Raw genomic sequence first — 14,361 nt, forward strand, 5'->3', positions numbered from 1 at the left:
CCTGCTTGGTCCCCACCAAAGACTGCTTTTGTGGATTTGTTACAGAGTTCCTGCAGTGAAACTCATGGTTCTTTCTCTGGATTCTGAAAGTGCTCATTGCCTTGTCTCCCTGGGTGCTGTCTCCTTAGGGTGCTGAGGGTACCCAGGGACCTACTCTGTCCTCAGCCATGCCCCATCCCCTGCCCTGTCCTTTACCAATAGTGCCCTGTTAATTCTCCTCAGAGTGCTCAAGGGATGCAGGTGTTTTCAGGACCGGCACTGAGACACCAACACCCCCAGTCTCCACCACACATTCTTTTTTTAATATTTCATTTATTTATTTATTATGTATACAACATTCTGCTTTCATGTATATCTGTACACCAGAAGAGGGCACCAGATCTCACAACGGGTGGTTGTGAGCCACCATGTGGTTGCTGGGAATTGAACTCAGGACCTCTGGAAGAGCAGTCAGTGCTCTTAACCTCTGAGCCCTCTCTCCAGCCCCATCCACCACACATTCTTATTCTCTGAATAACCCCATGAACCTCTTCTCCCATTTTGCAGTTGAAAAGACCAAGTCCCAGGATCTTCGGTAGCTTTGATTAAGTGGCAGAGCTGCTGCTGTGGCATGCAGAGTGGCTCTATGCTGTCCATTCTGCTATTTCTCTGCAACATGGAGATGGCAGTGTGCGTGTGGGAAGCCAAGGGTGAAAGTTGTATACCTTTGTGTATGGCTTTTACTGGGAACATCCTTCACTGATGCCTGTCCCCGTGGGATACTTGACGGACTGCATTCACTGCCTTGTAAACAAAGGAAGCTATCCTCGAAGAAAGGAGAGGAGGCTGCAGTTTTGTAGGCAACATATACCAATCAGGGTAATGCTACTAGTTTTCTCTCTGCTTTCTGGTTCTAGCCGGAAACTCTATCTCTGAACAAAAGTCTTCAGGAAGTGAGAGGACCCTGAGAAGTATAGAAAATTCAGGGATCACCCTGGGCAAATATGAGCAAGCTTGATATATAGACTGCATTGGTTTGTTTGGTTTTTGTCTCTGCAACAAAATACTTGAGAAAAATAACCATGACCAAGCTTTCAATTCAAGGTCAACTGGCTCCATTGCTTTTAGGCCTGTGGCAAAGCAGCAATCTCATGGCAGAAGAGCACGGTGGAAATCTTCTCAGTTTGTGGCAGCCAGGAAGCAAAGGAAGGGATGACAGGGAGAGGAGGAGGAAAACAAGGAAGGGATTAGGGTCATGGTAGCCTTCCTAGGCACATGTTCCCAGTAACCTGGTTCTTCCAGCTAGGTTCAGCCTCTTAGTTTCTGTCATCTCCCCACAATGTCATCGAATTGCAAATCGATGAGTGGATTGCCCCTTCAAACTCTTCCTGATCAGGTCACCTCTGAGTCCTGTTTTGCCAGATCTCTAACACCTGAGCTTTTGGGAGATACTTCATATCCAAACTCTACCGCTGCCTTACAGAAAAGAGAATTGGCAGGTTGTATAAGTAGATTTGGGTCTTGACAGCCAACAGCAGGTGAAGTTATTTTAAAGACATTCTGAGTGTTGGAAAGAAGCGAAAGAAAGCCTTGAAGTATATGAAAAGGATTTTTGTATGGTGTTTTTTAAAGAATGCTGGCTTTTTTTTTTTTTCTTTTTCTTGTTTTGCCTGCCTGTCAAGTACAGAACAAGAAGAAATTAACTCATCACGCACTTGGCATTTAGGAAGGGCTGTGTGATGCTTTGTGGTTGACTCAAGCAAAGCAGGGAAGACTTTAGTGGGACATAAGAAATAACTTGTTAACAGCTGTGAAATTAAAACATAAATTAGCAGTTGAGATAGGCCACCAGGGCGCCTTAACTAGACTTTCGAAAGTACATTTGTCTGGCTCTCAGTAGATTTTAAAACTCAGTTGTGTTTATTTCTTTCTCTAAGAACACAGTAGATATTTTGTGACAGTAATGGTGACATTTATACCTTTGTCCCTGGAGGGGGCCTTATAAAACAGTTCCTGCGTTTGTATTTCTATGCCTGCCATTAAGGAAATGAGCCGGACTGTCAGTTTCTCCCAGCCCTGGGATCCCAGACTTCCTTCTGCAGCATACTGTGGCAGGTGACATATATCCCACTCATGGTGACAAGCAGATACTAGACAATGTGTCACAATACCTGCATATCATGTGAAAGTTGCATGAGGGACTTTTGGGCACATTGCTCAGGTTTATCTTACACACACACACACACACACACACACACACACCATGTCAAATAGCAGCCTTGAGAAAGTGAAATCTGAGCATGAGGGATGAAAAAGATGGAAGTTAAAGTAACTGCTACTAAAAGGAAAGCAGCCAACATGAAAATGAGCCCTGTAAGTCCAGAAGAAGGAAAAAGATAAGCAGGTCTAGCCAGTAATACGAGAGGAAATGATCAACCCAAAGGTTAGGTTAATATCTGAAGAGTAGACTAAAAACACATAAGTGATGCAGGAAAGAGAGTGAGAGACAACCTGGGACAGGTGTGTGAGACTGTGCTGATGCTGAGACACTGTGGGAATGGAGGACACACCAGTGTTCAGGCAGGGGTAGGGGTGAGGACTGCATTCCCTCCTGCAGATTCTGTGTGCTCAGTTGGCAAAGCAGAGAGGACATCTTCCTCCCTCAGACCCAGCACCTGTTCTAAATTCTTCCCAGGGTCCCCTGGGGATAACACATTCATCTGGGGGATGGGTCACCAAACTTGTCTAATGTGGACATTATGGCCACTCTAAACAGTGCTTTTATTATTATTACTTCAAAGATTAAGAATGAAGACTGAGAGAAGGAACAGGGTTTACTCTAAGGCCCTTGGCAGGTCCAGACCACTGGCCTCAGGTTCTGTAGTAAAGGCAGGGTTGGGATGGCTGGGTGAGACCTAGCAGGGATTGACTAGGAAGGGGGCAGAGGCTTCTCTGGATACTTGAGAATTCCCAGGATCTGCAGTTGGGAAGCTGGAGACCCAGGAAAGGTAATGTCTAGTTCCAACCTGAATCTGAAGGCCTGAGAATCAGGAAAGCTGACAGTATAACTTTCACTCCAAAATCAGGTGAGTTTGCAACTCCAAAAGTTGATGTTTCAGTCCAAGTTCAGACACCAGAAAATACCAGTGTTGTAGCAGTGTTCAGGCAGGAGGAAGTCTCTCTTGATCATCCTGAGTTCAACATGGGCCTTCACTTGAGGCCTACACACACTATGGAGGACAATGTGATTTGATCAAGTCCACTGTTTAAAATGTTATCATTCATAAACATCCCTCACAGATATACCCAGAATAGTGCTGAACCCATGACCCAAACAAACTGACACGTAAATCTAGGTATCAAGGGGGCCATGCCTCTATAGAGCTCAGAGAGAAGAGTGACATGGTAAGAAGTGGCGCCATGCCTCGAGAGATGAAAACTTGAAGATGAAGGTACAGCATAGTCGACTAAACACTCCAGAGTATAAGGAAAATCATGTAGCTTGTAGATTTTCATGGAGTGTTCATTGGGAAGTACATATGGTGTAAGAGGGCTTAAAAAACAAGTGCAAGACACAAGCCTTCAGTGAGAGCTAAGAGCCTGGATGCTGAACTCATGGGAAAGGCAGAAGATGAGGGAAAGAAGGTAAGGGAAGAAAATGTTAGTGTGTAGGGACAAACTCTCAAGTCTCCTCACCACCCAGTCATCTCTCTTCTGCTTTTCCCCACCCTGCTGTCAAGTGGAACTTATCTTCAAGTTAGAAACACTAGAATATATGTGATTTCAAAAGGACAAACATGATATGTACTCACTCATGTGGATTTTAAACATAGAGTAAGGGATTACCAGCCTACAATCCACACTGCCAGAGAAATTAGTAAACAAGAAGGACCCTAAAAGAGACAAACTTTGTCCCCTGGAGAAGGGGAAAGGGTCACGATCCCTTGAGCAAATTGAGAGCATGGGAAGAGGGTGGAGGGAGCTAGGAGAATGAGAAGGGAAGAAGAGGAGGGATGCAGCAGAGGTCATGAGGGAGCAGAAAGGTTGAGACAGGTGTAGATTAGAAGAAAGGATATGCCATAGGGTTTTAGTTGGGGGGGTAGTAGGGGAGGAGGGGAGGGAAAAGGGAACTGGGATTGTCAAGTAATTCAATTGTGTTTGTAACTCAAATGAAAAACAAAGAACTACAAACTAAAAAAAAAAGAATATATGTGATTTAGAACAACAGAAAATGGTGTGTGGTGTGTGTGTGTGTGTGTGTGTGTGTGTGTGTGCGCGCGCGCGCGCACAAGCAAGCAAGGAAATAAAGCATCTCCTTTTAGTGTGCCCAGACCTCCTTAGTCCCTCACCCTCAGATCCTCAAAAGCATGATTCTAAAATACCATCTGGTTGTCTTTGTAACATTTTGAAGTGCATATATTAGATTGTAACAAGACATCCTGCCTTTTAAAGCAGGGACACCTGGGTCCAGGAATTATAGAAGAGTGGATTTGTCATTACCTGTAGATATCACTGTAGATGACAGTTGAGCAAATGGTCTGTGAGAAGTTGAAAAAAGAAACAGTGACCGTTGCGAGCCAGTTTTAGGAGCCAGGTACCCAGATATGCCCAGGAAATCTGCCTCAGAGACAATGTGCAAGAAAGCTTTGAAGCTATGACTGCAAAGACAGCCCCAATGAGACACTGTAACTAAAGCCAGTGGTGACACACTGTAACTAGAACCAGCGGTGACACACTGTAACTAGAACCAGCGGTGACACACTGTAACTAGAGCCAACAGTGACACACTGTAACTAGAGCCAGCAGTGACACTGTAACTAGAACCAGCAGTGACACACTGTAACTAGAGCCAGCGGTGACACACTGTAACTAGAGCCAGCAGTGACACACTGTAACTAGAGCCAGCGGTGACACACTGTAACTAGAGCCAGCGGTGACACACTGTAACTAGAGCCAGCAGTGACAAGCTATAACTAGAGCCAGCGGTGACACACTATAACTAGAACCAGCGGTGACACACTGTAACTAGAACCAGCAGTGACACACTAAGGAGAACCAGCGGTGACACACTGTAACTAGAGCCAGCGGTGACACACTGTAACTAGAACCAGCGGTGACACGCTATAACTAGAGCCATCGGTGACACACTATAACTAGAACCAGCGGTGACACACTGTAACTAGACAGCAGTGACACACTAAGTAGAACCAGCGGTGACACACTAAGTAGAACCAGCGGTGACACACTGTAACTAGAGCCAGCGGTGACACACTGTAACTAGAGCCAGTGGTGACACACTGTAACTAAAGAAACACCAGAGATGCTCTGTTGAAAATTCAGCTCTCAGTCATGGAAAATATTCATCAAAAGATATTGTCTGTGTTGCTAGATTGCCTTATGGAAGTGCACTTGGCTCTGTGAACTGCATTTCAAGGGAAATTGTTACATGTCTATAAAAGGTTAAAAAGGAAAGTGACACTTCAGTTTATGAGCAAGCAGCTCATTGTGTGGTAGGCATACAATATAAATATGTTAACACTTAAGATAATGCCAGATAGAAGTCATTACTGTGCTGTTTTAGATGCAGGAACAAAATGTTATAAAGTATCTTGCTTAAGCCCAACAGCTAAGAAGTAGCAGACCTATGACTTGAGCCTGCATCTGTCTGTCTACCTATCTATCTTTCTTTCCTCTTTTGTTTTTTCAAGACAGGATTTCTCTGTTTAGCTTTGGAGCCTGTCCTGAAACTTGCTCTGTAGACCAGGCTGGCCTCGAACTCATGGAGATCTGTCTGCCTCTGCCTCCCGAGTGCTGGGATTGATGGAGTGTGCCACCACTGCCCGGCTGAGCCTGGATTTTTCTTGTCCCAAAACTCTTATTCTTTCCTAAGTACCAAGCTGCCAGAGCAAAAAGAGATCTGGGAATGGGTTAGTTAAACTACTGAAGGAAGAGGAAATGTTTCTCTTTAAGAAGGAATTAGCAAATATAAACGTGGTAGTTGGATACAAATATTGAAGACATTGCCAATTGGAGAGGTTTAGTTAAAGTGTCAGAGTAGATAACAAAGGTAGAAAATGTGGACCTAGTCTGAGAAGCTGCCATTTGTCAACCACTCACTCTAAGTCAGTCCCCTGCACCCCTTTCTTTCAGCACTGTTGAGTGAGGGTCAGCAGTATGACCACCCCCATTTCACAGGAGCCGGAGCAGGGGGGAGATGTGGATAAGCACAGAACCCTTACAGCTAGCCAACTGCAAAGCCTCTGCTGAAATCTAGGTCTGCCCTACCCTAGGGCTGCCTTCGTACCCATTTTCCTTCACTGAATTCCTGTGGGTAGATTTCCAATCAATGTAAGGGAACATTTCCAAATAATTAGGACCTTCCCAAAGGAAATAGATGCTCTCTCAGGATGTGAATTGCCTATCACTGACAAATCCTGACTGGCAGAGATGTTGGGTTCCAAGCTTGATGTATCCATGGATGTTGGGTTTTGTTGTTGTTTTGTTTTAATATGAAATTCTGTTTTTATTCCGTGACCACCACCCTCAATAGAAGCACAATTTTACCTGCAAATTATTAGTCCAGGAAGAGGGGGAGGAATATTGGTGGGTGTCTTATGGGTCTTTATCGCTTTTGTCCACCTGAATCCCAACATGATGATAGACACCAAGTGTAGTTTATGCAAAATACTGTGAAGATCTCAGGTTCAGAACCACCCTAGTCTTAAGAATAAAGATGAAGAAAGATGGAGAAGGAAAGAGAAGGTAAATCCCTGAAATACATTCCTCCTCCCTCCCCAGTTTTGACCACTGCTCCCAACCACAGTTCTTAAGCAAACCAAGCAATGGAGAATGAAGGTTCTTAGTGTGCATTTCTATATCTAGAAGTCTAGAGCTGAGCCTTTAATTTCTGAATTTAGACATTTGCTGAGGAATGAGGTCCTGTGGGAAAGCTTCCTACTTCTTGGTCCTGTTGGCAGTAAGTTTTCTGCATTCACCAAATAATTATTTTTGGCTGCATAGAGATTACCTTTTATGACAATACATGACACTTCTGAACTCAGATACAACAAGCAGAGTGTTCTCCAGAGAACTACAGTGCAAAAAGAGTGACAGCTTCTGTGCAGAGGTTGTCAGCAGATGACCTGAAAAGGAGCTCTGCCTATCAAGGTTACATTAACCTTAGCTCGCTGCTGCCCCTTCGTACTTGCTGTATCTCTGTGTCTTGCTGGCTTGCTGGTTCACATTCATCTCTGCTGTATCAGTTTTAAATCCAGTTCTCAGTCCTTAAGGGCATTACATAATAAATTAAAAACTTGATCAAAGGAGTTTTATGTGTGATACATCTGAACTAACTAGCCCTGACTTCCTGCAGGGAAAATGAGTAGCTGGGCAGACTACATTACGGGTTCTCATTAATGACGGTGGGAATGCCTGTCTCCCACATGCCAGTCTCTGCACTGGCCCTGGGAATGCCAAGATGAGTCCTTATTTCTTCAAAGAGCTTCTGTACAAATGTCATAGTGTGATGCATGCTATGACACAAGTGAGCCCCAGGGGTTTAAGCAGCTCAGAGTGCTGAGGGGAAAGAAGGTTTCTGTGATCCAAGTCTTAAAGGCTCTGCAGAGCGACCCCGGGGATCGCAAACTCAGGAGGATTGTGTAGTTAGCTCTGCAGACCTGGGTATGTCGGTCAGGGCTCTGGAATGAGATGGAAACAGGACAGATACTCCTTGGTAGGGGTGTGTGGTGGGGGGTAGCTTTATCCTGCAGACAGTAGGAAGCCTTTAGATGGTTTTAGGATAAAAATAGTGGAGTGTAACATGTTTTTAAAAAGATCACTGCTAGCGCTGTAAAGAATGGATTGGCAGTGAGGTAGGAAACAGAGACACATCACAGGGAAGACTTTGCACCAATCCAACTGAAAAATGAGGACAAAAGCAGACTATGGGGATGAGAAAAACAAATGAGAGACACCCTGGAGAGATGTCCTGAGGAACTTGATTGTGAGGAACAGGTACTGGCAACGGTGGAGGAAGGATTCTCGACTGGTCCCTAGATTTCTGCCTTGAGTGGTCACTGTGTTCATCGAGGCTGTGCAGAGGACAGTGGCAGGGAGGGGCCGGTGGTGAATTCAGGTAGCAGTCAGGTGAGTTTGAGAAGCTTGAGAGTCTTCAGAAGGGAGGATGTGTAGGGGTTTTGCTACATGAGCATGGAGTTCAATTAGGAGAAGCTCAGCTGTTGGCTTGCTTATTCCTTTGATATGAGTAGAATTTGGCATATTTAGAAGGCGAAGAAAGATCCTGTGTGCCCAGAAACATTAGATTAGCTCTCTGCGAAGCTATGTTGTGTATTTGAAGATTATTTCAAGGTAGTGGGTATAGGAGACTCACTGAAATGCCCCGAAAAGAGTTAGGTGGAGGAATTGTGATTCCCTTCCCAGGGTCCTTTGCAGCATTCTTAGTCTCAACCCACTTTTCTGTTTAGTATTTCTCCAGGATTTCTGTAAGTGGTCCCAGTTTCTAAACTACTTAGAAGCCACATTTGTAAAGAGAAGTAAAACGGCATATTACTAAACATTTCTTTGTCTTGATAACCACACAAGATTTCTATGAACAGCCGCACTTTATAGACAACACATTTAAGCTTCTAAATGGTTCCATCGCTCTGGTGCATTGAATAACAAACATACAAATCTGTAGACACTAAATTCCATGCTTTTCTTTATATACTTAACACATTTTTTTAATGGGCCTGTTGTCAGGTGTTGTAGTATACATCTCTGTACACCTATAATTCTAACACTCAGGAGGCTAAGGGAAGAAGATAGCCTTGAGTTTGAGGTCAGCCTAGGCTATGTAGGAGTTTTAGGGTTACATAACAAGACCCTGACTCAGAGAGAGAGAGAGAGAGAGAGAGAGAGAGAGAGAGAGAGAGAGAGAGAGAGAGAGAGAGAGAGAAACTTACCTATCGAAGTTACCAATGTCGTTGATGTTATTATTGAGAGAAAAAAATTGTGAAAAGCTTGTGACCCCAGTGGAATTCATTAACTGCTGTACTCCAATCACTCAAAGCTAACCCCACAGACCTCCCCTCTCCCTGTATGCTCCCATAGCACCCTGGACTAGCCCTTGGTAAGACTCAGCCACTAGGACAACTTTTATCTTTCCCCTTTTACTTCTGCCTCCACCTTTGCCCCTACCTCTGTAAAGTCCCAAGCAGTCAGAGGGAACTTTGGGTTCTAAGCATGAAGAAGTTAGTCATCAGTTCAGGAGCCCACAGTAGCCTCTGGTCTTCAACTTAGAACACAAGCTCTGAACTTCATCTGTGTTCTGACCTTGGGTCATTCTGTGATCCTGCTTGAATCACACTGGTAATTTTTCAGGTCCTCTTAGCACTTTCTAGTGCTTTGTAGGGCTCAAAATATTTCTGTTCTCTCTTCTTATAGTGTTTGCCCAGAAATCTCCACAATTGCATTTCAGATGCCATCTAGGTCTCTGAATCACTATGACATGGTTTGGCCATTGTTTGGTTCTAAAACAGCAGCCTCCATCATACTCTGCCCCTTATTCTGGTGGATTTTTCATCATAGCACAGCTTCTTGTGTCTTGTTATGTACACGGAACTCCTGTGTACTCAGGAGCACTCCGTGCCCTGCTGCTGTGATAACACCTGGCTACCCATGCTTTCTAAGACTCATGATGAATATGGTAGAGGGTGGGGGAAAATGGAGTCACTATCACCAGGAGACCTGTAATAATGCCAGTGTCTTAGATTTCCCAACATGGTCCAATTGTTAATTTCCCAAGACTCCTTCATTGGGAATAAATGTGAGCGGGTCTCTGAAAACTTGTGTGCATTTCCCTGGATTTAATATAGATTTATTGCTCAGACAAAGATGAGAACTTCCTCCCACCCCTTCCAAAAGACTAGTTACCTGAAGCAGGTTTGCCACCTCAGGATGTAGTCAATAATAATGTGGTCTCCACACCCTACCATGCCTGCTCTTCCAAAGCTGGGAGCCCCTCCCAGGAGCAGCCATATTTGTAGAGCCTATGGAAAGTGCCTCCTGCATAGCTGCTTTTTGATCCCACAGGAAAAAGACTTTCTTTGATCGGTTGATATCAGTGGACTCTGCCTTCTGCCTCTCCATGGTCAGAGGTTTGCTGTTGACACTCTGGACTGAATGCCACATTTAGTGTGTTTTTCTGTTGTTGTTTTTACCTCCCTAGGATCTTCTACGTCTCTCATGATTCCCAAGACTTGAAAATCTTCAGCTATATTGCTCGAGATGGTGCCAGCAATATCTTCAGGTGTAACGTCTTTAAATCCAAGAAGAAGGTAAGGGGGCTGTCATCAGTCCTCTGCTAGTCCTTTTCTCTCTGATGGTCCCAGCACATACCTATCTGTAGGGAGACACTGTAACCAAGCCTCCTAAGGGCTGGCTACAAGTGTGCCTGACCACACCTGTCAGGGTGTGGTCAGGGTGATGTCAGAATGACGTGGTAGAGTTTTAAAGGGACAGACAAAGCACATGGTAGCTCTCTGGCCTTGCTGCTTTGGCATGCTCTGGCTTCCTGTTGGTTGGCATTTATCTATTAAATGTTATCCTAACCTTATGGACTACGCATCAGTTATTCACCAAGATACCTGTCATCGGCTTGTCTCCTTGTTTAAGTTTTGCAAGTGGATGTTTTAATACCACAACTGGCAACATGGCATTAATCATCTGTCATTGCTCCAATAGGATGAAACCCTCTTTGATTTTAATGTCGTTTGAACTTTGTACTTAGTTACACATAGCAATAGAGAGGGGTCTGCTGTTTGATATATCTTTGGAGAGAGGACCAGATAGACAGGACTGGCAATAATGCTGACCTTATCTTGCAGGAAAGAAGCATTAACTAAGGTGACCCTTCACCCAAATCTTGCATGTCAATCAGCAGGCCAGCTGTATTAGTAAAATCATGACATGGGGAATCTAGCATAGCTTAGGGTATGATATTGGCTGTCGTGGCAAATTATTTTAATATGGTAACCTTGACTCTGAGTAAATGTAATTTTCACACTTCTATAGAGGTGCCCTCTCTGTGTGTCATTCTTCCAGGGTCCTGACACACAGAACTAGGGTTTGGAATGCCTGCCTGGAGAGTAGAAAACCTAGAATTTATCCCACCCTCCTACTGTGGTCCAGAATGAGTCAATTGCCACCCCACCAAGTCTCAGCTTCTTTGAAGATATATTGATGGTAGACAAAATTAGCATTTTCTTTTTAAAATGTTTCATTAGCATATAGTAATTATAAATTATACATAGCAATGAAATTCATTATGACATTTTCATACATGCATATATATTTCAATTATATTCATTCCAGTTATCCCCTCATGTTCCCTTCCTACTTTCTCTGATGCCTTAAAACCAGCATTTTCTAAAAACAAATGTATTTTTTTAAACATTTATCATCCAAAGTGTTCCATGTTAAAACTACCATATTTAAGTCTCTGAGAGGTCCTGAAATTAAGGAAGCCCCTTAACTTGTTTAATCTAACATTTCAAAAACTGATTTGGCTACAGAACCTCAGTTTTCCCTACAGTGTGTGTTTTTGGAAAGCACTACAGTGGTTTCTAAAGCCTTAAAGTTCTTACAGAGAGAAACCATTAAGTCTGGCTTCCCTTAACACTTCCAGTCTCCTTCCTGCACATTCCATCTAATGCCTTAAGGCATTGTTAGTAGATTCATAGGTACTTGACTTGATCACATGGGGTACTACGGATGAAACCCAACAGGTCAAAATTTACTAGTACAGGCGTTTCTTGACATGATGGAGGTTATGTCATGATTAGCCCATCTTAAGTTGAAACTATTATAAATTGAAAATGTATTTAATATATCCAATATAGCATACATTATTGCTCAGCAATGCGGTACTTGTAGACTGGTCATTTCCAGGAGCTGTGGCTGGCTGCCACTGTCCAGTGTCATGGGCATTTCCTACTGTATACCATTAATCTAGGGAAAAAATCAAGTTTTGAAGTATAATTTCTACTGTGTGTATGTATATATGTATACATATGTGTGTATGTATAGCTTTTGCACCATCATATGGTCTAAAAATTACCAAATGAAGCCTTCTCAACTTGTATCATAGGTGTCTCATTTCCCATGAAAGAGGAACACACTGCTAACTTGCCATGCTCTCTAAGGTGATTTGTGCCCTAACATACTCTGTTTTTAGGCCTTTGATTGATTGATTGATTGATTGATTGATTGATTATGAGAGGAAGGTTTAGGACCTTTTACCATGGGTCTATCATTGAGCTACATCTTCAGTTCTCAGGCCCTTTTAAAATATGCCATAGAATTGGGTACAAAGTGCTAGACCTGGAAAGAAGTCTAGCAGTAGGAAACAAGCAGTAACTTCTTTGATGAGAAGGTGAATGGGTTGCCAGACTTAACGTCTACATAACAGTTGAAAGGGCAGGGGATGTAAGTGAGGCCATATTAGATTGTATATTAGAACTTATGGGAACTTGAGTAGGAAGAAGGAGAGGAAATAAGGCCTAGTCACTGGCGATGTATGGGTTTAGGGACTAGGAGAGTGAGAGCTCTGAGAAGAGAGGAAAAGAATACAAAGTGTCCCTGATGGGTATCAATTGGAATGTCTGCAGTGGTCTCTGGCATGCCACCCCAGAGTGATCACCCCCCCACACACTTCGTGTTGAGTTCTTACCTATGCAGTGATTACAGTCTTGTACATAGACTGTGTACACCTTAGAGTACATTTACCAACTGCTCAATTGTTTATATCATTTTATATTTATAATGTGTATGTAAGAAAGGAAAAAATAAGCCCTTTTATCCTCATTTTCATAGATAGTAAGTGGGGACAGCCTAAGTGACTTGCCAGGTTCTTCTAGAAGGCCAGTAGCTAGAACCAAGAAAACATACAGAGTGAAAGGATTTTGAGCAAGAAACATAGGTGAAGGAGATCCTGGGTTCTTTTGGGGATCTAGTCTGGTGGCACAGGCAGGCTGGGTGTCCTACTGCCAAACCAGAGTGTGAGAATGACCTCCACCAAGAACCTGGGTCTTGGAGTTAGGTGCCGAACCAAGTTCCTACTGACCAATAACACTTACTCAGCGTCGGTCACCCCGCTTTTTCCCACCTCCTAGCTCTCAGAGCTACTTCTCATTTTCTGGCTCTTCTGTTTCCTCTATTCATTTTGCCCTTATCTAAGTCTGCGGCTCTTCATGGGGTTGGTTCTCAGGCCCTGTGCTGGCCTGCAGCCATGCAGCTAGGAGAATTATTTCCAGACCGCCTGGACTGTGAGCTCTGTTACTGCTGAACTCTAGACGGGAAGACCAGTTCCCAAGCCAGGAAAGAGCAAGGAATTGTTCAGCAAAGGAAACCCAATTTGGGAGTGGTGGGGAATGTGTCTGGGAGGTTTTGCACACCCTCCTGGTTGACCTCCAAATAAGTGTTTAACTTTCTTACAAAGCCCTTCTGGTTTCGGGAGATAGTAGCTTGGGAAGGAGTTTTAATTGGCAAATCACAAGCATATTTAAGAGATGAGAGGAAAGGACTATAGACCTTAAGGAAATGTGTCTTGCAAGGATGGTTATGGACCATTAAAGTCACATTAGAGACCTGTTGATGGGAAGCCAGCAGATCTGAGGCTCTCCCAAGTTCTCAGATTGATCACAGCATAGAAAAGCCCTGAATAAATGTCTTGTTGTGCCTAAGATTTAGTTATCACTGTTCCACATCACACTGTGTCTCTCTGTGTGCCAGTGACGTGTTTCCTATGACAGGCCTCTAATGCAGTGTCACCCTTACTATAGAAAATAGGTTGCCTAGACCAGACAGGGCTACATAAAGAGACATGAATGAACAGTGTGTTTCTCATCTTGGGGATTTTAACTTGCAACTGCTGGGCTCTCACTGGAAGCTAGACAGCAGATTGTTAACACACGCCTTTAATCCTAGCACTCAGGAGGCAGAGGTAGAGGCAGGCAGATATCTGAGTTTGAGGCCAGCCTAGTCTAGTTCCAAGACTACACAGGGAATCCCTGTCTCAAAAAAAATTAATTATGTACCTAAGGTTTAGCCTTGGTCCCCAAGGCCAGATTGTAGTGGCTTTTACTATAGTTACTACTTGGTTATAATGAACTCCTTAACTTTGAGTGCCCCAACTCACTGTGACATAGAAATTCTCCCCATTGTGTCTTTATATGGTTAACAATGGTTTGTCCCCAATTTATAATTGGCAAAACAAAGGGCCCAGGAGCCAGGCAGTGGTGGCACAGGCCTTTAATCACAGTACTCAGGAGGCAGAGACAGGCAGATCTCTGTGAGTTCAAGGCTAACCTGGTCTACTGAACA

At 43.7% G+C, this 14,361-nt stretch overlaps 1 protein-coding gene across 2 annotated transcripts in view; it reads left to right on the forward strand.

Annotated features, from left to right (window-relative positions):
• Positions 1-14,361, forward strand: part of LOC100771018 (carboxyl-terminal PDZ ligand of neuronal nitric oxide synthase protein) — a 293,706-nt gene that overhangs the window by 236,220 nt on the left and 43,125 nt on the right. For both annotated transcript variants that reach the window (XM_027417062.1, XM_027417063.1), the window contains exon 5: positions 10,208-10,316. In XM_027417062.1, the coding sequence (XP_027272863.1) occupies positions 10,208-10,316 (109 nt within the window). The remainder of the gene's footprint in view (positions 1-10,207; positions 10,317-14,361) is intronic.

The sequence above is a fragment of the Cricetulus griseus genome, chromosome 5, assembly GCF_003668045.3.
Source record: "Cricetulus griseus strain 17A/GY chromosome 5, alternate assembly CriGri-PICRH-1.0, whole genome shotgun sequence".
NCBI classification, from domain to species: domain Eukaryota; kingdom Metazoa; phylum Chordata; class Mammalia; order Rodentia; family Cricetidae; genus Cricetulus; species Cricetulus griseus.